The 24888-nt window shown below is 36.8% G+C and overlaps 2 protein-coding genes across 3 annotated transcripts; one reads left to right on the forward strand and one right to left on the reverse strand.

The window, feature by feature from the left end:
* Positions 1 to 162: 162 nt before the first annotated feature.
* On the reverse strand, positions 163 to 5134 carry zswim2 (zinc finger, SWIM-type containing 2). Its single transcript, XM_041979042.1, has 10 exons — positions 5030 to 5134; positions 4420 to 4576; positions 4261 to 4337; positions 3847 to 3887; positions 2369 to 2603; positions 1856 to 2107; positions 951 to 1035; positions 727 to 809; positions 486 to 654; positions 163 to 410 (listed from the first exon to the last, which is right to left on the reverse strand). Exons 2-10 carry the CDS (start codon positions 4567 to 4569, stop codon positions 213 to 215), a joined length of 1290 nt encoding a protein of 429 aa, XP_041834976.1. The 5' UTR covers positions 4570 to 4576; positions 5030 to 5134; the 3' UTR covers positions 163 to 212.
* A 1047-nt stretch (positions 5135 to 6181) lies between these two features.
* calcrlb (calcitonin receptor-like b) lies at positions 6182 to 20796 on the forward strand. Of its 2 annotated transcripts, none has more exons than XM_041979326.1 (13): positions 6182 to 6308; positions 8707 to 8775; positions 10635 to 10785; positions 12341 to 12451; positions 14138 to 14250; positions 14344 to 14435; positions 14537 to 14642; positions 15704 to 15857; positions 15941 to 16001; positions 16088 to 16154; positions 19285 to 19503; positions 19611 to 19652; positions 19768 to 20796. In XM_041979326.1, the coding sequence occupies exons 2-13, from the start codon at positions 8710 to 8712 to the stop codon at positions 19972 to 19974; spliced, it is 1389 nt and encodes a 462-aa protein (XP_041835260.1). In that variant the 5' UTR covers positions 6182 to 6308; positions 8707 to 8709; the 3' UTR covers positions 19975 to 20796. The 2 variants fall into 2 exon arrangements, with proteins under 2 accessions (XP_041835260.1, XP_041835262.1); XM_041979328.1 differs by having other exon boundaries at positions 8710 to 8775.
* The last annotated feature ends 4092 nt before the right edge of the window (positions 20797 to 24888 follow it).

The following is a 24888-nucleotide window of genomic DNA, read 5'->3' on the forward strand; positions in this document are numbered from 1 at the left end:
AATTCACACTATTTCAATGCTGACCGAATAAAATAATGGGCAGGTATTGGTCTTTATTACCATGTGATATCATTGTTGTTTTAGTGCAAAAGGTATCAACCAGGGACATGATGTATTAGACTCTACACAATGTTTTGAGTCTATCAAATATGATACAAAGGCTTAAAAAAAGTTTTATTAAAACAAAAATAATCAGACATGGGTAAAATAGTTCATTTAAAATCACTTCTGGACAAGGAGCATCCTGACAAAACAGACAAAGTAGTCCTCCCCTTTCTGGAAAGGCAGGAGGCCAACCTCGGAGAGGCAGTTCCATCTCTGACTCTTCTAGTTGTGGCAGACATCACATATCCATCCAGGGGGCAGGAGTTTGAGGCAAGCAGGATCTGGTCCACACAGTCCGCGTGGAACTGAAGAGCAAGATGTTTTTTAAACATTTAGTAATATACTGTTTAGAAGATAATGCAATCACACATCCCAGTTACCTTGTGAAAGCAGGGCAGAGCCCGTATGAGCTGACCCAGGCTGAAGCCCCTCAGACAGAGCCGACATTGCTGCCCTTCGTCTAAGAGACGAGACCTTGATCTCACTCTGAGAGCAGGCAGGCCCTTCAACATACTGTCTGATAAAGGATCTGCAGCTGCTGCAACAGTACTGAGGAAGAAACGAGGAATACTTAGTAACAACGTGTAGAAAGTCGGTGATGTGGAAGTCTGACAAACTTACCCATCATGGTAAAGATGGCAGTTTGCTTCCTTTGCCTCCCCTGATGAGTCTTCCCCAACACGGAGCCACGGCTTTGTCCTTCTCTGTTTCAGGTTCAAAGTTGACGGTGATGTTATGAGTTAGCATACAGTATACATAAAACCAATAAAAGTGATGTGAAAGCTTAAGTTCCATAAATATTTATGTGACAATTCACTGAAAGCTGCTAGACTCTAATGACTTACTGTTCTTGAAGCTAGGGGATGCTGTGAGTGGCAGCCCCTCTTCACACATTTTTCACACAGATAGAAATTACTGCAGACCATGCATCTGGACAAAAACACAAATTCTAGATTACAGTTAGGAAGTAGAAAAATGTGATAGATTTAACAGGAGAGCATCCGCAGTTTCAGCTAAACTGGTTTTGGTGCAGACAAGCTGCACATTCAGTGAGTGTTTTGCTTTTTCACCTGTTGCTGAAGTTAATGCTAGTGAGATGTTAAAAGACTGAAGTGTGCATCGCTGGGCCTCTGTTAGCTAAAAGGCTTCATGTTGTGTGAAATGTTGATTTGGAGCTCGTAGGAAAACCGAGCACGCAACCGACCGAATATGAATTATATGAAATGATTACCATTTTTAAATGAGATTTTTTGATGTATGATGAATTTAAAATCATTTGAGCCCTACAATTTATGACCATTTAAAGGGCTTTAATGTTTCATTTGGAGGTGGCAGCATTAGAAAAAGAAAGCAATTTAAAAATCAGTGACTTCATTTAAACAGATGCCATGTTGAGGGTTTGACCCTGATTTGATGGTGAGGTTTGCCAAATTTCTATAAGATTCTGAAAATTTAACTTCTAAAAAACAAACTTATCAGCTATTATTTTTTAACTTGCACACAGAATGAAATAAGCAATCAGGCCACTTGAAATGGTTTCTGTTGCAGCTGACATTCAGTTTTCCACATTTTGCTTTATCTAAAACATAAAATACATTGAGTCATCTTCACTTTAGAACAGCTAAACTTTATAAATGCTTTCTAAGCAATTTCTTATAGACTAAAAAATACTAAATGTGTAAAACTTGAAGGGTGTAAAATGCCTGGAATTAACAGGGTCATACCACACTTGTGACTGTAGTGAGCTTACTTGAAACATCTGCCAGTGACAGGGCAGACCTGGCAGCTGTGGCAGCGCACCCCCAGGTGTCTGTCTGGCCTCTGCCTTTCAGCTCTGGTGAAGAGACTTAGAGAGTTCTTCACCTGCACGTGGAGCGACTTTAAAGAGCTGAAGTTATTCCTGCACAGAGGACATTTCACCATCTTCTGCATGTCTGAGAGGTTTTGGTGATTTGCCCACACTTTGATGCAGGAGATGTGCACATTGTTGCCACAGCCGAACCTGGGAGAGACAAGGACAGCATGTGAGAGTACAGGAAATCTGTCAGCAGAATGCTGAAAGTTCTCTACTGTGGCTATCTGGAGATTTAAATCTAATTTTATTACATCCGATGTTGCATAGGCAGCTTCCTCAACAGATTGGTGCGCTGAGGTGGGACTAATAATTCTGCATGGGGTCATGTTCTGGTCAGCATGGCTATAAAAGTTAAACCAGAATATCATCCTGACACAATGATAGTGTGAAAGCTCGACCTCAACACACCTGCAAAAAGACACTGGCTGTTTTTTCTCCAGCAGCTCCTCTTGACAGATCGGACACACATCCTGGGCTTGAATCACTTTCCGGCAGACGCTTCCAGCCTCCTGGCTTGGGCCTGGTTGGCTCCGGGTCCCAGAAGCGGTAGAGGGGTCAGCATCTGTCCACTGGGCTTTGAAACAGTGTACACCCTGGAGCAACTCCAAGATCTGCCTTTCCACAAGTCCAAGCTGGAACGAGTCTAAACCAGTTATTTTTAACATGTGTATAAACAAGAAGATACCCAGGAGGATGGGCCAGCTCCCTGAAATGACCCAACAAACTTTTCACAGCAAACATAACAGAACTCAGCCTGAAACCTGTACAGAATAATAGGACCTTATCATGGTATCAAATAAATTAAAATAAAATAAACAGTTCAGGGAGCATTTTCACCTTTCAGCTAAAAGTAAATATGGCCAAATTTGTAAGAAATATTTGATGGGCCATCGTGATGTGTAGGTTAGTAAAACTGAAATCAAATAGATACATCTGAGTGAGCAACTCATGCATGATGTTGTATCCAAGATCATATTTGCTAACATGAAACAGAGATCACACCAATGTTTAGGTCAGTGTGAAGCATCGGTGAATAAATACATACAAAATCTGAAAAATAAAAAAGTTGTACACCAAATATCCACTTCAGGGTTCTTCCAAAGTTAAAACATTAACCATTTTTGTAGAATATAAAATTTCTTTTTGTTTTGAGGTCTGACAGCTAAACTTTTCACTCTGACCAGCTGTCATTTTATTTTCAAAATGTACAAAAATATATTTGTAGCACTGTTAATCTTGAGCAACCTCATTTCTTTAGAATTTGGTTTATTAGAAATTCAATATAATCTTTTAAACATGATCTAAAGACACTACAAAGCAATGACTAATTTGGCATCCAAATTGCATCCTATCAGTACTGTGAGGTCTCTCCAGCAGGCGGTTGCAAACAATAACAGTTTGACAGAAAATAGTGATTCTACACCATCAAAGTAATTCCCAAAGAGCTTTTAGCTGAGCCGATAAATACTGACTTTCAAACTTGTTGCAATCTTACAGAATCCATTTTCATCTCATGTGTTGTATCATCATTAAAGCAAACACAGAAATCACTGCATCAATTTCCTGCTTCTCAGGTGTGAGATGAAGAAATGTGGGGTGGCTCTGGATTTTCACAGTACCGTAGTCTACGCAAACAAAAGCAATCAATAAAACTGAAGAACATGCTGTTGTCTTATTTTTCCAGAGCTGCTTTGAAAAGTTTGAAAGTTTCTGTGACAAAAAAAGTCATGTTTCTATGTCCCTAATTTAGCAATAAACATAAAAAGCTAAATGAAAAATGTGGCTTCATGAATCAAAACGCAACCTAAACATTTTATATGCCTCTGTTTTTTTTTTAAAAAACTGCATTGAAAAGGTATTTTTAAAAAACAAAAAGGAAAACTTACACTCATGCTCTCTGGGTAAGCTGAATTTACACAGTAAAACCCTGGAATGACAAAGCTCAAAAGTTTGTCCTGCAGATTGTAGAGTGCATATCAAAGTAAACATTACCTTTTAACAAATTTACAGCTTTTCCAAGAGCCAAAACTGAAATCATTCTACACATTATTATAAAATACTAATTAAACAAAAGGCAAAAAAAATGTTAATTTAAGTAAAGTCTCATACAAAAGTGCTCTTACTTTACTTTTACATGTTTTGTGACCAAAGATACTCAAAAGCACATAATCAATTCATTAAAAAAAATATATATATACTTTTTGTGCAAGATTTAAAAATATTTAAAATTTTAAAAAAAACTTGCTGTGTTTAAAAATCTGTATTAAAGTAATTAAATATTTTTCTTGAATAATTGATACCAGCAGATGTGTTTGCACAGTTCCTGCTTCTTGATGAACACAGGACAGGTGCAGGTGTGCGGGTCTCCAAGGCGGACCTGAACAACATGAAGAAAACATGCTGTGCATGATTCAGTCTCTGATGTGTGTGCTTGCACGCAGAATGCCAGATCATTTTACCTTAAAATGAAGGGTCACTCCATTTTCTCCGAGCAGAAATGCTGTTGGGCCGTAGGTCTTTAACAGTTGCATATCGGTGCTGAGGGCTTGTTCCTGGTGGCTACGCACTGCATCGCTGACAGTTTTCCTCCAAGCTGCTTTCCTGTACATCCTGTTACTGCACAATGCTGACAGTTAGCAATCTAAAAACTGAGCTACAGAGTTTGGCTAGGTTGCTGATAGGGCATAACGAGCCTTAACAGGCAGGTAGGGGATTAATTGTTGCCTGATTGAACCCCAAATTATAATATAAACAAGGACATCCACATGGGTGCGCTGGCTTTGAAGGACCGCGTGGCTTGATCATTCGTTCATGTTAACTCTACCACACATAAACAACTCCACAGTGAAGTTATAAATACTTATAAAAATTTGCTTTATATCAGTTCCCCCAGTATTTTATGATAAGCCTTAAGCCATAAATCTACAATTCCTCGCCACCTTTTTGACAAGGGTTTTACTCCTATTAACATAACAGCTAATTTATAATAAATTCATGTGTATAAAAATCAAATGGTAAAAGGGGGAAAAACATTTCAAGACAACAAAACGAACTTGAAACCGAACTTACGCTGCTTGCTCTAACCATGCTAATTTATCAACTTCCGGTTAAAGCTAATACAACCGCCTGCTTCAATCTTAACGCTCATTAATTAAAGTCAGGTGTGTTACAGCTAGTCACGTCTGCTCGAGCAGGTGTCGAGCACGTGACACGGACATTTTTCCCATACAAAAAGAATGACAAAAGTCACGTGACCACTCCAACCGGGGCCTCGTTTTGGCGTCTGTGTGGCTGTGGGGTCTGCTCCTGGGTGCATGGGTATAGGGCTACTATCCTCTTGCTGTTTACAGCTTGTTTGCTTAAAAATGGAATATCAAGGCAAATTTAACCTGGTGAATTTCTACCAAGTCCATTCTCTTGCATGTCAAAACATAAATACTTGGAGAATGTTTTTTTTATTTATTTATTTTTTACAGAAGCTGGTATTCTGCCAAAAACAAGATCTGTATCTTTGATGCATGTCCACTGTAGAGCCTTGTGTTTAATGCAGCCATCACACAGTAGAAAGGCCGTCACATTTTCCAGGATGGTTGTTTTTACACATATTGTATTAGTTTAGATCTATCTATCTATCTATCTATCTATCTATCTATCTATCTATCTATCTATCTATCTATGAAATGCAGTTGTGGTATTAGAATAAGGTTTATTGAAAATGCAGAGGATATGCATTTTGATCTGCATGGGAACTGTTGCTATGCAGCTGGGGACCAGCTGAGGGCGACATTGCTAAAGAAAAATTTTTTTTTGTCTTGTTTTTGTTTTTGTTGCATGAATTTGGTAATAATGTTAATAGTGTATTGATCAATAGGGTTATTTAATAAGCATTTAAAAGTTCAAATAGAAAATAATAAAGAGATTATACTTCACTACTAAGTGGTTATTTAATTATAAAAAGGCTGTTATTTGTAGACTATTATTTGTCTATAGTTTATAAAGTTGATATAATGGATTAGAAAGGGGCAAGAAGTCAAACATATATTAACATATGGCAGATGGTATGTTTAAAATTATTATTAAAAATGTTTTGTAACATTCGTCATTACTCTCTAGGGATGTGTCTCCACAAAAGGTATGCATGTGATGTCATCTGCAGCCATAGTCAGTTTTTATCAGCTCAGCTCAGCTCAGTGTCGCCTCTGCCTCCTGTGCCAAACACACTGAAGAGCTACTTCTGAGGAAATCACACCAACAGCCTCTCATTGTTTTTATTTTTACAGCAAAGATAAAATCTCTGACTGAAGGATTATTTTTGCTTCTGGAAAACACAATTTCTTCTTGTGCAAAGGTAAGCTCCTTCTGAGTGAAAGAAAATTTCCCTCAAATTTAATTATTTTTTTATTTATTTTAAACGTTTAATTAAAGGTTAATAAATCAGCCGATGTGAAAAATATTGTTAAACAACTCACATTTATTTCAAATTGTGTACAAAATATCACAGTTCAGGGAAGCCGTGGAAACAAAACACCTGAAAATCCGTCACAGCTAACAACAAAAAGCTGCTCTCAAGAACAAATACAGCACCAATGTGTGTTTAAAATCAGGCATTTTACAGGAGAAGTGTGTAAATCTTTTTAGTTTAAGTCACCGCACTAATGTCTCAAAGCATTTACAAAGTTCAGCTGCATGTGTTTGAATATATTCAAGATATTTTTCTAAAGAAAAAGTGCTCCTGATTTAGCAGAAGATACGGGGTTTCTAGACATGTAGTTGTGTTTTTCATGCAGCCGTCTGTACATACAGACTTTCCAGAGAAATCTAAGAAAGTTTACCTCTATTATCTTTTTATTAAACTAAAAGTGCAAAAGGAAGTGCACAAGACTCATCTAGTCTCATACAATTTTAAACAATTTCTCATTTTCAACATCATATATTGTCACTTTAACACAGAAGTGCTTGCTTTAGACTTTCCTATTACTTTTAATGTCCAATAAAGAGAATCCACAGCAACTCTAACTGAAAAAAGGGGGGTATCACCACTAAAACCTAATTTCTTCCCAAATCAGACTGCAGACTTGTGCAAAAGTCTTGAGTCAGCCTTCATTTCTTTATATAGAGCTTCCAAAGAAGCCAATTTCCTTGTAAGTGGTTTTGAGGAGTTCTCCATGCTGCACAGTGAAGCATAAAAACAATTAAAAAGGTTTCTAACTCAATGGATGAACCATTGATGTGTCAACATTTAATAGACAACTTAATGAAGAATCTATTAAAGTTTTTCTCTTTATGAAAAATACCAAAATGACAGTTTGACAGACATAAAATAATATTTTTGCAGCAAGAAAGTGATTCCCAAAGAGCTGTTTGCTTGTATATCTTAGCATGGTGTGCAGTGTTTCTTTAAAAAATCCAGATGCAGGGACCTAAAAGCTGTATTTGGACCTTCATCCCTCTACTAGTGGCCTCATCAGAAGTGGCCTCCCTGAAAGTGAAAAAAGGAGGAAAGGCTGAGGTATGTCAAATAACACAAGAAGTGAACTGAAAGTCAGTGGCAACCAGTCTTATGGAGAGATGAATCCTCCCCAGAGTCCTGATCTCAACATTATTGAAACAATGTGGGATGATAATATCAGAAAGAAACAGACAAAAAAAGCAGCCAACATCCCAAGAAGAGCTTTGAAAAATCCTTGAAGAAGTCTGGAGAACAATTCCTGGAGACTATCTAAAGAAAGGAATTAAGCTGTGTGCGTTGAAGTTGTAAGGTGGTCATACTAAAAAAAAGATTTTACTGTGCAGCAGACTGACTTGACAAGGAAAACAAACTGCCACCTGATTTTATCATGCTAAATACAGCAAATGTCATCATTTCCACTGCGCTAACCCCAACGCCTTATCTACAAAAAGTCAGTATTTCTGCAGATTGGAGATAAACCTGAGATGCATCATTTTCATCTCTGCTGGTTTTGAGACAGTTTTACATATATGTCAATGCTTACATGACAAGCTTGACATAGTAGCTCAAAATGTGGACATGAAGCCTCAGCACTCAGAAGTGTTGGTAAAATATGGCCTATATTTCTGTCTTTTGGCTCAACCTTGGTAAAAGCTGCTCAACATGCATAATGCAGCATGCAGGAAGGAAGCTGTGGGAAGAAGAGGAAGCAAAAGGGCCAAATCGGTAACCTTGAGGTTCAAAAAAAAAAAAGGGGGGGGGGGGTGGGGGGGGGGCTAAACACTAAAACTATAAATTTGTAAACCGTTTCACACACTGTCATGTTTATATGACATTTAATTGAAGTGAAGGATAAGGAAGCAGGTCATGGTCTTGTCTTCAGTTTTTTTTTTGTTTTTTTTTTAAAAAAAGCAGTTTTGAAAATCGGTGACAGAAATGGTCAAAATACACCATACATTTGCAATGCATGTTGCAAAGTTAACCAAGCACATGAGAAGCAAAAGAAACACGCAAAACATGCAAAAAGCTCAAACGTGTGATTTAATGGGTGTGACAGTGCAGAGCACGTGAACTGGAGAGTGAGCTCCTATCAACACATTGTGTGCTGCTGCAGCTCAGGAAACACTTGGGGAAAAATATTTCCAATAGTGGTGAAATTTTCCCTATTCTTCCAAATCCAATAAAAATAACTCCCAATGAATGATAAAAAATATCCCCCAACTGCACAGCAATGGACCCTTGTAGGCCGAGTGCATAAAGAGTTAGTAAATTTGAGATATTTTTGTCTTTTCTTTAGAAGATGAAGATCAGAGCACAGATGGATTTGAACATCATGTTTCTCCTGACCCTTTGCACCCTCAACAAGGTATAGTTTTATGGATTTTTTTTTACAATATTTAACTATTTTTTAAAAGAGTTTATTGTATGTAATGATGCATATTTACCCAAAAGCTCTTCTTTGCATTGATGTAACTTTACAACATTTACATCTGTCATTTATTATGTAACCTGTCATTTATTATGTTATTTACTATAAACACTGAAGCTTTCCAAGAACACATAAAGTCAGTAAATCCCTTTGCTCTGTCACTTGAATACAAGATAATTTATGTTTTTTTTCTGCTTTTCTTTACTGGAGCCTTCTTTTGTTGCACCACTTTTCTCTTGAAAAACTCTAAAGGTAATCTATTTGATCAAAGTTTGGACTTTGTCAGGATGCCTTGGATTATGCTGAAATGTTCTATTTCTGTCAGGTTTTAGGAGACAATAGGACTACATCCGCATGGAACCATTTTAGTTTTAAAAAGTTTTCTGTAAGGATAGAATCATTGTAATAAATGTGTGTACATCCATACAAAACCACTAAAAATGCTGAAGTATGCCAGGCCTGTCAGTAACGCTGTAACGTGACAAAAACAGAGAAGAAGACATGGAGCATGTGCATAAACTTGCGTGATGTAAACAAACAAATAAGATAATGGTGACAAATCAAGCTAAAAAGTAGACATTTGTTCACATTTAGATTGATTTACTTTGGGACCCGATTGATAAAATTAGGGTTTTTGGATCCCATAATGGCAGTTTTATGTGGATGAAACGTCTAAACAATACAAAAAACTTGAGCAGATACACCCAAACTCGTCTGTGTGTGGACATGGGAGCCTTTTGTTATTCATCAAAGCAATTCTCACTCATAATGCTGCAGATCACATGTGTATTTCTAACGTCATCATCCAACATGCTGGACTAGCAGAGCATGTTCTAAACTGAACAATGTATTATGGCTCCTAAATCAAATTCCAGCTAAAGTAAAATGAACAAAATGTCACAAACCTACAGAATCTCAGACCTCATTGTTTAAAGTTCTGTGTCTGGTATGCACAGCATCTTTAAATGCAATCTTTTCTTTTGGAAACCATGCAGCTCCACATCATCACACTCCCACCTCCGTCCTTCACTCTTGGGACTTTGCAATCACGCTGGAAGTTCTGTTTATAATAATTTTCATAGTTTTTTTTTTTTTTTTGTCTGTCCATAACTAGATGCATTAAGTTATATATTCTATATGTTTGTTTCAGTATATGAAATTGTCCAGAAATATTGTTTACACAAGGAATAATTTATTTGCTGTTACTGAGAAATGATACTGAGTTCAGTCATGTGACATTTAAGTAATTTTACTAACTTCCATACTGTAAATGACAACTTGTCAAATTATGTAGTGTATGGATCTTAACTCTGTTCAGACTGCAATTCATTTGTGCCATTTAAAAATTATTCATAAGCATCTACTTGAATAATGTTTACAGAGTTTTACTACCTTATTTATTTATTACCATCTCTTCAGGGACAGAGCCAAGGGCTGGTCATAGCCATAGGACCAACAGTGAAGCGTTAAATAAACGATATATATCATAAAATATCACATCATCACCTTCCTAAAATAATGGCCTAAGTAATTTTTTACAAAAATTATATATTTTTTGCCTAAATCATCTTTTTGTGATGCTAGCCACCTCTGATAATGTCACCAACATCCTCAGATGAACAGATCGATTCAATGAACACGTTTACAATGAAAGAAAATAGAGGTTTCCACCTCTGTCAAATTTTCTAGCTTCACCACTGCTTCAGTTACAAATACTGTAAATTAACAGGTTTTAGACTTTCCTTTCCCCATCTCATCACATTCTGTATGGTCTATTTAATGTTCATTTATCTCAGCTACGGGTGGTGGCGACATCTGAAGAACAGTACCAGGATCACCCAAATCATCTGGCTGAACCAAAGCGGATGCAGGACCAAATTCCTATGGCCCAGTTCCAATGTTTCCAGAGGATCTTGAAAGAATCCCACAATGTTACAAAATCCACTGGTGAGTAGGAAAGCAACAGGAACCACTACAAAGTACTCAATTATAACTAAAACTGCTGCAAGACAAAAAAACAATTATGTGTGTTTAAAAATATTGGTGAACACAAGATATTAATTGGTGATGCCAACATTTTTCTTCTCAATACAATGCCATTAGTTTATGGTACTTTTTCATCAATATCAGTACTTTTTGCCCCTTAAAGGAAAATCACAATATGCATTTCACCACACTAGATGAAATGATGGCTGCATCACTTCACCTGCCTCTTTTCTGATACTCCCATCACTCTGGAACTGGATAAATCTGGACTCATCAAAGCACATGGCCTTCTTCCATTGCTCCTGTCTTTAAATGGTAAATGGTAAATGGACTTGTACTTATATAGCGCTTTTCCAGCCAGTTTGACCACTCAAAGCGCTTTACACTACTTATCACATTCACCCATTCACACACACATTCACACCCCGATAGGCACATCGGGAGGCAACGTGGGGTTAAGTGTCTTGCCCAAGGACACTTCGGCATGTAGTCAGTGGAAGCCTGGAATCGATCTGCCTACCTTCCGGTCGAAAGACGACTGCTCTTCCACCTGAGCTACAGCCGCCCCTTTATGCTCTCTAGCTAATTAAGCTAACTTGGCTAGCTGATAAGTGATTTCTTACAGCTACACAGCTGTTTAGTCCCAATCCCTCCCCTCACATTGTTCATGTGGACATGCTCTTACTTTCACAATTAAACATAACCCTGAGTTCTACTGTTGTTTTTCTTCAATTTAATTTAACCAAATGTTTGAGTGATTGCTGAAAACAATCGTTTTGACGCTTTTAAACCTGGAAGACAACATGATTGTTTAAGTAATGAGAAGCTACTCATTGCATCAATTTGGGTTAAATAACTTGTTGCAGCTAAGAGATAAGAACCCATGCAGAAATTATCCAGTAGGAGGCTCAAACCTATTTGCTTAGTTAAACACACGTTACATCTTCTTTTTTTTGTCCACACATTGTGTCTTTATTACAAAAGCGATATTAAATATGAATAAAACTTATCAACATAATCTATGTTGATAAAATACTGAAAATATGATAAAATATATTAATGAGTAAACTGAAAAAAATAAGATGTATGTGACACAAAGGACATGGAAGGAATATACTGGGATTGGTTTTCGCATTTAATTTTATTGCCTAAAACTCTTAGAAGTAAAAACAAATGACATGTTTTGCTTTGGAACAGTGTTATCACGATATTCAAATAATTATCAAATCTGATATTTTGACTGGCAGATATCAAAGTATCAACTCCAGAGTATTGATATGCCAACCATGAGGTCAAAGACCATCATTTTGTTATAAAGGCGGAAGCCCCTTTTAGTTAATGTTTTCCTTTCTTTAAAAGTTGAGAAATGTACAACGATTGTGAAAAATGTATGTCTCTTTTTCTAAACAGACTCTTAGATAATAATAAAAATATTATTAGAAGAAAAAGCCTAAACTAAAAAAGCATGATTAACATCAATAACATATCACCTGTGACACATATTTTGTTTTTTTAGCGGAACCGATGTGCAACACGACATGGGATGGGTGGCTGTGCTGGGATGAAACTGAAGCTGGAGTGAAAGAACAGAGCTGTCCAGGCTACTTTAAGGATTTTGACACACAAGGTGAATCTTTCTGCCTTTGTATAACATGAATTACCATCATATAATGTATGTAGCATTCAATAAAACAGGGGTAGCCAACGTCAGTCCTCGAGGGCACCAATCCGGCAGGTTTTCCAGATTTCCGTGCTCCAACACACCTGACTTAAACTAACAAGTCATTGTGGAGATCCTTATAGGCTGTTGGATCCATTTAATTTGAGTTAGGAGTGCTGGAGCAGGGAAATCTGGAAAACCTGCCGGATTGGTGCCCTCGAGGACTGACGTTGGCTACCCCTGCAATAAAATCTGTTGGAAGGATTTGCAAATGTTATTGGTAAAAAGATTGTAAAGTCTTCATTAAAACTGCAAAGCAAATTCCAAACTGCCAGCTTCCTGTTGAGTTTAGGTTATGGCTCCAAAAAGTTTTTTTTTGTTTTGTTTTTTTTTTTTTTGTTGTTGTTTTTTTTGTTGTTTTTTTTTCAGTATTAAGTTGATTACTTGGAAAATGATGGCCTAATATACTGACATTTAAAAAATGAAACTCCTTGCTTTTATTTTACTTATCTTTGTTGTTCAGCTGTGGCTGTGGTTAAATGCTTTATAAATAAATTGATAATGTTAAATGTTAATTTATCATTCTATCATTATGTTAAATTTTTAGTTCTTTAAATGTGTCTGAGAAGTCTGAGTTTTTTTTAGCACTTTTAGCTCCTTAATTATGTCATTAGTTTTGTCTTTTTTTATGAGGAGCACAAAAATGTAAAAAATTATATTTTAATTAATCATTTTAGGGAGAATGTGCACATGACAATGATGTAGAAAACTCGCTAGCTGTTTTCAGTTATTGTGCCAAGTTAGGCTAATCACATTCCACCTTCATCTTCACATAATGTGCAAAAATGAAAATAGTATTGATTACTTTACTTTATTTTATTTTATTATTTTTGTTTTATTTTTCTGTTAACACAAGGCACAACTTTTAAAGCACAGTTTCAGTCTAAGGGTTAACAGTCCAGGATTTTTTGTAAAACAGAATAAGAATAAGAAACTTCTTATATACAAATTTGGCCTTGACTTATTGTCCACATTCAAATGCAGTTTTTTGGCCTGGATAATCTTTTGAAAACACATTCCAGCATGAACTATTTAACTGATTTTCGGACTAGAAAAGTAGGATTTTGGCAACAACATCAGATTCTGCACAACTGTTATCCCCAATCACCCCTTTTGCTTACATGGCAACAGCAAAGTAAGACAGGGTAGTGCTGCTGCTAATATAACTGACTGCTGCTTAAAACAGCATGATCAGACCTTGAGTTGGAGTAATAACTGTGAGAAGGATAGTTTGTTGCTGAAGAATAGGTTGAACATCTTTGTATGTTCACTATCACTGTTTCCTATACATAGAAGTTGACAAGGTGCATGCACACTATATCTATGTGTTTCCACTAGAGATTTTCTTTTTTGTTATTTTTGCTTTTTTCTTTTGTAAATGGTGCTGTGTAAATATGATGTTTTTGTGGAGCAGAGGAGGAAAAAACATTAAAAAACAAATACAAACTGTATTTGTGTAGACTTAGCCTAGATGTTTCCCAAACGCTAACTCAATTCTCAAACTTGCACAGTAAAAGAAATATAGTCATAAATATAGAAACAATTGTGTCCTTGTCCCACTTTTCTAACCATGATTTACAAATTCTTGAGCAGCGATGGCATCTAAAGTCTGCACAGAGACGGGCGAGTGGGGTCTCAACCCAGAGAGCAACAAAACGTGGACAAATTTCACCAACTGCAGAGCCAACATTACTCATCATGGGACGGTAAAAAAGAACAAAGCACAACATGGAAAATTAAACAGCTTTGTTGGAGGTGCATCATCACTAATGAATGACTATTTGATGTGTTTTCTGCAGGCAGCAATGACTCACTTCTACTTGATTATGATTGGACATGGACTATCACTTGTCTCACTCCTGATATCTTTAGGAATATTCTTCTATTTCAAGTAAGTTGCCTAACCTGGAGTTAGGGTTTTGAGCTGGTTGCTTAGTTGTAAATCTATAAGGTTAAACTATGTACCTGTCTCTAATCTTCCAATTTCTGCAGGAGTCTGAGCTGCCAAAGGATAACTCTCCACAAAAACCTTTTCTTCTCATTCGTGCTGAACTCAGTCATTACAGTTGCATGGTTCTCGGTAAATAAAGAGGATTCTGTGAGTGATCAGACTTTCTATTTTTTACATAATCATGTACATATACATCATATTCGGAAAAGTTGGAATGCTGTGAAAAGTTCAATAAAAACTGGATTTTTACACATCTTCCTTCTTGCATTTGATTGCAGACAATATGAACCAAAATCTCCTTTAAATTTAATCTTATTTCTCAGTGTCCATGCTTTATTTCAGGTCTGCAAAACAATACAAAAAAGCTGGGATGTGAACAGTTTAGGATAAATTAATAAGTAATGATGTTACAACGAAACAGGCAATTAACTGGTGTTTGCAGTATCCATGAAATGTTGAATTTTTGATGAGCAAAGACATGCAGACAATCACCCGTTTTTGCAGCTGCGTGAGAAAATCCTTGAGCTGTTTAGAAATAGTATTCCTCTAAAAGCAATTGGAAGGAAGTTGTCTGTTTCTCAAAATACCGTGCACAAATTCATTAAATGTCTTAAGGAACTTGGAAGCTAGGAGGCATGTAGGATGGACCGTCACACAGTGGAAAGGCGTACTGTGATCAAACCAATCAATATTTAGGATCTTTTTTTAAAGTAAATTAACTTTGCTATGGACAAAAGGCCAGTTCAGTTGCAAAAACAATTCATGTGTTGTGATGGTATGGGGTTGTATTGGTGCCTTGAAAAGCTCCTGTGGTGGCAGCATTATTCCAGAATAGCAAAACATAGAGTTTCATATGTTCCCATCAAGAAAGCATCTTTTCCAGGGATGTGCATGCATCCATGTCAATAAGAGACATAATCACATTCTGTATTATGGAGGCATTGCTAAGGAAGAAGTATTACTGCCTGCAAAGGTGTTGCAGGTCTGAAATACAGAAATAGATTGATATTAACAAATTAAAATGAGAGGCAAAAATAAAAAATACATTGAGATTATTGTGTCTGCAATTAAATGAAAGTTTTTGTTCTATTCTGTTTTTTTTTTTGTTGCATTTTCCATATAATACCAGCTTTTCTGATATAGGGCTGAAGAACATGTGCTTACAGTCTGAATGACATTGAAGTTGTGACTTTGGTTTTCTCTTTCAGGGCAGCTGCAAGCTGCTTGCATTCATCCAGATATATATAATGAGTTGTAACTACTTCTGGATGCTTTGCGAGGGTATCTACCTACACACTCTGATTGTTGTGGCTGTGTTTGCAGAAAAACAGCATCTCATGTGGTATTATCTGCTGGGATGGGGTAAGTAAAAGCTTATGTTGTTAAAAACAGCCAAAATATTCTCTCCTGTCTTATCTACAAATGTCATAAAATTGATTTTACAGGTTTCCCACTTGTGCCAGCAGTCATATATTCAATAGCGCGTCACTGCTATTACAATGACAAGTAAGTTTTTTTGATTGTCACCACACATTTGTGAGTATATCAGGGGTTGCCATATTAGACTTCTGACATCTCCATGAATTTTACAGATGCTGGGTCAGCTCAGCCACTTCCTTGCTGTACATTATCCATGCTCCCATTTGTGCTGCATTAGTGGTAAGTAACCCAACAGTTAAAATGATTTCATTTTAAAACCCTACTCACAACCACTACAGACAATAATATGTGCTATTGTTAATTTTTTATTAAGAGGATAATGTCCAGAATGGTTTGCATTAAGTGTAGCCTGAGCCACTTTTGACACATTTCCAGCACTGGCAAGTGTTGTGAGGGGATTATAGGCGATGTTTGATGGATATGTAGCTAAGTTTAGGAAGTATCACTCAAGCTGAATCAACACCATCATCAAGGTCAAAGGTTGGCCACAAGAAAGCTGGAAGTTTAGATGTCTTATTGTCACCCTTTTGGACCTATTTATTTAAGTATCCTCTGCGGGGAGGTGAAATTGAATCAATCCAATACCGCCTAAATCCAACTCTCTCAGATAAATGTCAAACAGAAAGAAAAAGAGAAAGGCTGTGTCCTAATGTCCACCCTACTCCCTAACCCCTCGTTCACTACATAGGGCTGCACTATATAGCACACTACATAGTGCACCCATTCTGCTGGCGATTCGGACACGAAGTTGCCTATTTTTTCTTCGCCGCAAACCACGTGACTACCAGCCGTCACCACGGCAACCACAACAAGTGTCAAGATGTCATTCCAAATCCAATCCAAAGTTGTGTGTAAATATTTTTATTTTTATTTCTTATGTTGTATTTTATTCTTTGTTGCATATCTGTTCAATAAAAAATGGTTTTATGTGCCTTGTTGTGCCATGTTTAGGTTCTGCTTGCAATGCATTGTGGTCTATATTGACCCGTCTAATGACCATTGATGCTCACTACTTTTCTAGATGCATTGCGGGTAATTATGAGTGCCCTACTTTTTTCTTTCTGGACATTCGAACACTCCTACAAAATGGCATGGCCCCTATATAGGGCACTATGTAGGAGTAAGGTGCACATTCGGACACAGCCAAAGACATTTGAAGCTAACATTCTTTTCTTTGTAACCAAATCTATTATATTACGTATTTATCAGTGTTTTTATGTTCTTTAAGGCCCTCAACCAGCATAACTATATTGCGTCATTGTACATTGAGGTTTTGATGCAGTCTTTAGTCAAGCATTATAATCTCATTATTCTCACTGAGGCAGCTAACACTAGCTAAGTGCTAACTTGATTATGTAATGTAATCATCTGATAATCCAGCTATGACAAGGTCAAATTAAAAACATAAAACATGTGACACAAAACATAAATTAAAGCTTTGCCACCAATTATGTATTTATTAAAAAAAAATTTGTAGTCTTTCTTAAACAAGCTTGATTGACAGACTAGCTTACTGGCTAGGGAAGAGTAGGGTAAGATTAACCACTTTCTACTTTTTTTGTCTTAGAAGAAAGGGAAAATGACTCAGAAACAGAATGAAAACATATACCTTTATTTCAAGATGTCTAGTATCAAATTAAATGATCAGAATGTATCTCTGACAAAGCTGCCCAAAACAATGACTCCTCAAAAAAAAAAAAACTTGCACCAGATTAGGGGTAGGTTGAACCAAGTCAGTGGGTAAGGTCATCCATCTGGGGGTAAACTGACCATCTGAGTTTTATAATGTAAACCTTAGCATATTGTGCTAACAAACAGTGTTAACCGTTTTGAACTTGTGAGAACAAACCCTTAGTTATCTTTTAAACCATTTAACAATTTAATTGAAACAACTATTCAATATTCCAACTGTCAAGGATGAAGGGGAGTTTGGACTGTTGCTCCTTCCCTTGTTCCTCCCTTCTCCTTGGGGAGGAGTATTTTTCTTTCTGTCAATTCTAATGCTAGTTCACAGCATTTTTTGGAGTAAGGCCATAGAACTGCTCTGCAAGCTTCTTAACCCATAAGAGCCCGATGTGACATATTTACATACAGTTTCTGAGACATTTTGCTTCAATATATGGTATAAACTTTGTTCAAAATCCTGTTGAACACACTCTGATACTCGTCTTCTGTCCCCTAATAGATAGGGCAGAAAACCATATTATAATATTTTTAATATATCACATGGTAATAAATGGTAGATATCCCACCCAAAAAATGTTAATTTTTTTTGTTACATTTTATTAAAGGGCCAAATAAAGGCCTCATATTAAAAACATTGGACTTTTCTTACCATTTCTTCATGGGTCAGGCCTTTCTGGGTTAATATGGTTTGCTAGCCCCTTCTCCACCTGCTCTGAGAAGACCCTCTTTGCTTCTGCTGTTCCACTGTACCCGACTGTTATTTCCTTTGCCCCTCTCTTTTTCATGTACCTCCTCAATGTTGACCTATCAATATTTCTCTTTTGCAACTGATCTGATAGACTTTCCACCCCTGACATCATTGGCTGCTCTCTCCATCTCTTCAAGGGGCGTTGAGTCCCAGCTTGTTTTCCTCTTGTAGGTTCTTGGCATGATACCTTTTTCTAAAGATTAACATATGACAAACACACCAAAACAGTTGAGTATATGCAAATTAAATATAATTTAAATGTCTGAATGACTGAATTTCAGTGCTTTAAGGAGGGGTAAGTTGAACCATTGGCTTAATTTACTCCATAGCCTTTGGCTTACTTTGCCCCATAGCCACCATTTTAAAAAAAACAGGCTAGCTTAGAAATTTAAGCAAATCTTTAGTGAAGTGATTTTCATGATTTTATAGGTTAGCAAGTCACAAACATGTATGATATATAACTTTTTAGCTGGATTCATTTGCTTTGATATAACAATCATTTTATCTGATATGCATAAAATTTACTTTGACAGGCAAAAAACACTTTTTTGTATAAAAAAAAAAAATACTTACCTCTTCTCCCATGTGCTTCTCTGCATCACAGTTGGATGGAAAAAATGGGTGTGTCCTGAATTTATGTTCACTTGACAAAACATGTGCAAGGTTACCTAGATACAAGGGGTGGGTCAACTTACCCACTGGCTCAACTTACCTCACTCTCCCCTACAAGATGGCTGACTTGAATATGAGCAGCTTTTGGCTTTTAGAACTGGATAGAGATCTGCAGCAAGACAAACTGACGATGAACTGTTTTAATTATCATGTAAACTTTCAAAAAATGTTGATCCACTTCATATACTCTATCAAAAGTGGTAAATCTGCATCAAATGCACTAACTGGCTGCTTTGACTCCAGGTGAACTTTTTCTTCTTATTAAACATCGTACGGGTTCTTATCACCAAACTACGAGTGACGCACCAGGCAGAGTCCAGCCTCTACATGCGGGCTGTGAGAGCCACCCTCATCCTTATCCCTCTGCTCGGCATCCAGTACGTCCTGCTCGCATATAAGCCACATGATCACTGGATCACTGAGATCTACCTGTACATCATGAATATCCTCATGCATTATCAGGTATGAGCAGTTCAGTGCAATTTGAAACGGTTTTTGTTTTTTAATAATTAATGTGGGAAAGAACAGTTGAGAAATATATTTCCTAACAATATGTTTTTTAAACACAGGGTCTCTTGGTTTCAACAATATTTTGCTTTTTTAATGGCGAGGTGAGTTAACTTTGACTCATAAAACAGATTTATATATTTTCCACCCAGTTTTAGATTAAAATGCAATAACCGATGCATACATAATACAAACATGCTCTTTCTTTTTCCACTGCAGGTTCAGACAGTTCTTAGAAGACACTGGAATCTGCAACGGATGCAGTTTGCTGGAACTTTCGCCAACGCTGACTTTTTCCGCTCTGCTTCTTACGTGGCATCGTCCCTCACAGAAGTCCACCGCTGCTACAGCACCGAAAGCCACATCGAACACATAAATGGCAAGAGCTATTCAGATGTATTCAGATCGGACAGTCCTTTTGTGTGAAGACAGTGATCGACGTCCAGTGTTTACTCTTTTCTTCCCAATCCGAAGTTGAATGTTTTGTCAGGGTTACGTGACTGGTCATGGCAACTTTGTACACACTTTTTTTTCCTGTGAATATAGCTTCAAGAAGAAGGTGTTTCAGTTAGTTGTTATTTCTTCCTGAGGTCAACAATAGTCATTTTAAAATCAGATGGGTAGGGTTGGGAAGGAAAATGCAATAAGGGTATTGAAGTTATTTAAGTTGCCATTCTTTGGTGTTTCAGCAAAGGTGGCTGAAGTAAGATAAATAAAAATCAAATAAAGTGAACTTTTTTCTGTTAGATTTCTTAGGTAAATGCAAAATTAAGGCGACTTGTTTATTTATGTATAAGCAACAGCTACAGAACCTTTAGTTTGGTCAAGCTTTCTATTTTCTTTTCTCTTGTATGAGATTGTTCCCAATGCTGGAGACTGATTGTGAGGGAGGGGGGAGTGCATGTGTTTGTACAGAATAAGGCATATAGTGAAGAAAATAATATTGATGTGTATATTGTAAATAATTTTTTTCAGTTTGTTAAAACACTAAACACACTGTAATGTATTATGTACTGTTTTACTGATAAGTATTCCTTGATAGTATGGACATTTTGAGATTAATGTAAGTAAGTATGTGTTCAGAAACCAGTTTAGCCAACAAGCATTTGCACACCAAGTCTTTATTTTCTGTAAGTTTTTCTTTTTCTCTTTTTTTTTAAACTGACAATCAACCAGAACTGTTATGTACAGTGAATTCAACGTGTTTCATTAAACTATCCATTTAAATATTCATAACATGAGACAGTATAGATGACTTTCTGGTCCTCACTTCTTTATTGGAGAGAAAGAAAAAAAGAAATCTTTACGATTCCCACATATAGTGGATCAGTTTACAACCATATGCAGAAAAGAACTCTAATTTTTATTATCCCCCCCCACAAAAAAAGTTTTAAACTTAGTGTGTAGATGCAATTGATAAACTCTCACCAACCACTTTATGAGATATGCCCTGCTTGTACCAGGTTGGAACCTCTTTTGCTTTCATAGCTGCCGTAAGTTGCATTCACACCAGGATAGTCCGTAGACTTGGTTCGATTGGGGACTCGGTTAATTTCGGTGGTGCAATATTTTTCCTAACTGAGATTGCGTTCATGCTGCACCACTCTACTGAATCAAACATTTTAAATAGGCCCTTTTATAGGACCGAATTACTGAAGAAGGACACAAGACATACAACGAAGACGACAACCTTTTCATCTATCAGTTAATGTAGGACAACTTTGGTTTCTGAAACACAACTAAATATGGAGCTGCATCACATCCTAGCAATTTTGAGTTGAACATGTTTCTATAAACACTTTTCCCGAATTCTTCCACATCTGAATGGGAGCCATGTCTCCTGTCCAGAGCCGCCTGTTGTCCCAAATGTGCTTATGTTTTGTTCGCTGTGCGCAGAACCCACAATGCACTTTGTTTGTCAGTCCACTTTCTGTATTTGCTTAAAGCAAACTTAATGCAACGTTTATAGGCGGATCGAGTTCGCTTCTGTGATTTTAGTCATAACTTGTTTGCACAATTCCCTAAATAAAGTGGACTTTTTGAGCCAATAGACTATGATTTGAATCAAAAAGGCTGGTGTGAATGTGCCCTTAATCTTGGTGAAAAAGATTCATGAGGTGTTAAGAACACTCCTCAGAGATTTTGCTCCACATTGACATGGTAGCATCATACAGTTGTTGCAGATTTATTGGTTGACACCAGGAGGAATCCATGCTTTCATTTTGTTTCAACCTAATTCTGACCTGCATCTGAATCTTGCAATTGAAACGTAGACTCATCTGACCAGGCAACATTTTTCTAATCTTCTATTGTCCAGAGTAATAAAGATGAGATTTAATGGTATAGTTATGAGATTTAAAGTCATAATTATAGGATAAAAAGTTATAGTTTAAAGTCAGATTAAGCATCATGGAGCATTGAAGTTTTCCATCAAAGAGGTTAAATAAAGGGTTCGTTTCCCAAAGCTTCGTGTTCACAAGAAACCACCTGCTTGACGAAGTGTGAAACAGGCAGCTATGATCTAAACCATGTAATCTGTAAGACTCTGTATGACTTTTATAACTAATAACTATGACTTTTTATCTCATAATTATAACTTGGAATCTCAAAATTACGAGGTATTATCCTATAACTATGACAATGAATCTCACAAATCTAATAATCATGACTTTAACTCATAATTATTAAATAATAATAATTATTATTATAATTATTAGATATTTTGTCAATATTTTTAATTCACAAGTTGCAGCAATGGGCTTCAATAGGAAGTAATATAAATTTGCTGAAAAACAGGGTTAGAATTTTGCTTGCAATCAGATCCTGTAACCCATCCTGTTGCCTGATGATTAGCACTCAGCTGTACGACTATGTTGCTCCAATTATCTTTCCCCTTTTTTTCTTTCTTCATCTCTTCCCTTCTCTGTATTTGACCTCACAAAAGAAAATCTAATCAGGCAGCAACTGTGTGGGGAAATGGGAGAGTAATGCTTACAAGATGGCCCTCATGTCCCAGCATGAGCATGCTTATGACATGATAAAGGTAATACTTTTACAGTGTATTTTATAGTCCTGCTGTGCCTATAACAAGAGTCTGGTTTAGCTTGTCAAAAGGGAGTTATTCCTCTCCACTGTTGCCGGCCTCCCAGCACATGCTCGGGACAAGGGATGGAATTGAAGCAAAGATTTCATGCAATCTACTTATCCTAGTTTTTAGTGATTTTGACTGCATTTCAAGAGCAAATGCAGCTTGGTTAGATCTCTAAGAATTACATAGAGTAACACAATGGTTCTGTATTGGTTATAAAATCAGAAAAATGTTGATTTTAGAAAAATCTAATATTGTTTGGGATAATGAAATATTACTAGAAAAATGCACAAGTTCAGCAATGTTTATAACAGGTTGTACAAATTCAAGCACCACCTGTTTGCACAAAGGTAATAATGCTCCAAATGAAAATCAAGCTGATTTCAGTTGTTTCATTCCCTTTGCAGCCTCATCATCAGTCCTGTTTGACTGTAAAAGACAAAAGAACATCTGACTGCATTCTCTTTCCCACAAAGTTTAATTGAGGGTGGGATTTCCTTGCTTGACCTTAGAAAATGTTTCCCACTGTAATGAATATTGTTTCCAGACAAAGCAGGGTGGGTTATTGTATGCTCCTTGTCTAGAATGTATATGCATGCAAACAGGTACAAATAGGAAGTCCCAAAGGAAAAGTGTTAAATCTATCCTTAAAATTAATCATTAGTCAAGTTCAACCCCTAAAGGCTGTTAAATCGCTCAAAATTTTACTTTTCTCTTAAATATCTGCAAAGAGAATGCAGGGTGATCAAAAGCACATGTGCACAGTGCGTGACTTTTCACCATTGTGAGCGATATTTATGATCTACTTGCATGCCTTACATAGTCATGAGCTCAATCCACAAAGGACTCTGGTATCTGTGGTTTTTGGACAATACTTGCAGCATCATCACAGTAATCATGAAATATCTCCTCCCATGTAATTTTGTCCAAAACACTAAAGCATTTTACAGGACAACTAATCGTGCCTTTAACCTGCATCCTGTTGCATCTGCAGCACAGATGGTGTTTTGTGATGTCAAGTATGCAGTGGCACAGACTTTCTTTATGATGGAGATAAAAACTGAAGGTGCAAAGACCATATGAAAGATCTAAGCAAGTATGTTTTTGTTGTTTACCTATCACAAGCATTATCCAACAAGCTGCACCTCCCTGTGTTTACTTCAGTGGAAATCAGATCAGTGGATGTATTGCAGGCTTCCTGTTTCTAAGAATACATTGCCATTGAACTCTTGATCCGTCTGCTCTTGTGTGCTGGTAGCAAACACTTCCTCAACCTCATGACTAACACTTGTTTACTGCCTTAACTTCCGCTTGCTTCCACTGAAACCTAAAATATTTAGCTGTTGTTCTGTATCCCAGTGGGTTTTTAACAGGCAAGTCGGTAGTAATTCTGTGAATTTGTCAAGGGCACTTCCACAGGATGTGGGTAAGTGAAGGCACACATGCAGTTCCCTACTTGGTGCCAATCCTGCAGACATAGTCATATTATCACCTTAAACTGCTGTACATATAATGGTCATGCTTTAAGTTACTTTAGCTGATGCACTAATGTGAAATAATCCCTCTGAGTGAGAATTAAATCGTAAAGATATTAATTCAAAAGTATTTAATTGAAATGTTGTCCAACCTCAGATGGTGGTAACAGCAGCACTAACTCTGTTTTTCTCATTTTTTCTAATTTTGTACACATGATCACACAAATTGGTCTTTTCTTAGACAACCCAAGTTTTCCTAAACCAAAAAATGTGATTTTGATTCCAAAACCTAACCAAACAGCAACTGATATAAGTAGTTCAACCAGAACTATTTGTCAGTACATCAGAGGTAAATACTTTGCTCAAAATGTACTTTGTAAACTGAAAGTACTTTAGGGCAAATACTGTCTTCTCAGAGCAGTAAAAAACACCAGAGGCATGTTTCCCTGAAGTTAACACTTCTGTGTCCCTGAACTTGTCTCAGTTTTAGGCTACGTCAAGATTCAAACAAAACTAATTTCGTATTAAATTCGGTAAAGACTAGATTGTTTTAAAGTAGCACTGTGTAACTTTCTGACCTTAAAACTCTTTAAGTGCAGCATTCTGAGGCTTAGAAACTGTGCTTCAGCAAATTTGTTTTGCTGAGTTCTGCTTTAGGCACCATGTTACTTGATTCATCAAAGAAATGCAAGAGGGCACTATCAGAGGAAGAAAGACAGCAACAGAGGAAGAGATAAGACAAGATTCAACATCAGATTGATTTTACTGGGTGAAGAG

This window comes from Melanotaenia boesemani, chromosome 24, assembly GCF_017639745.1.
Source record: "Melanotaenia boesemani isolate fMelBoe1 chromosome 24, fMelBoe1.pri, whole genome shotgun sequence".
NCBI lineage: Eukaryota > Metazoa > Chordata > Actinopteri > Atheriniformes > Melanotaeniidae > Melanotaenia > Melanotaenia boesemani.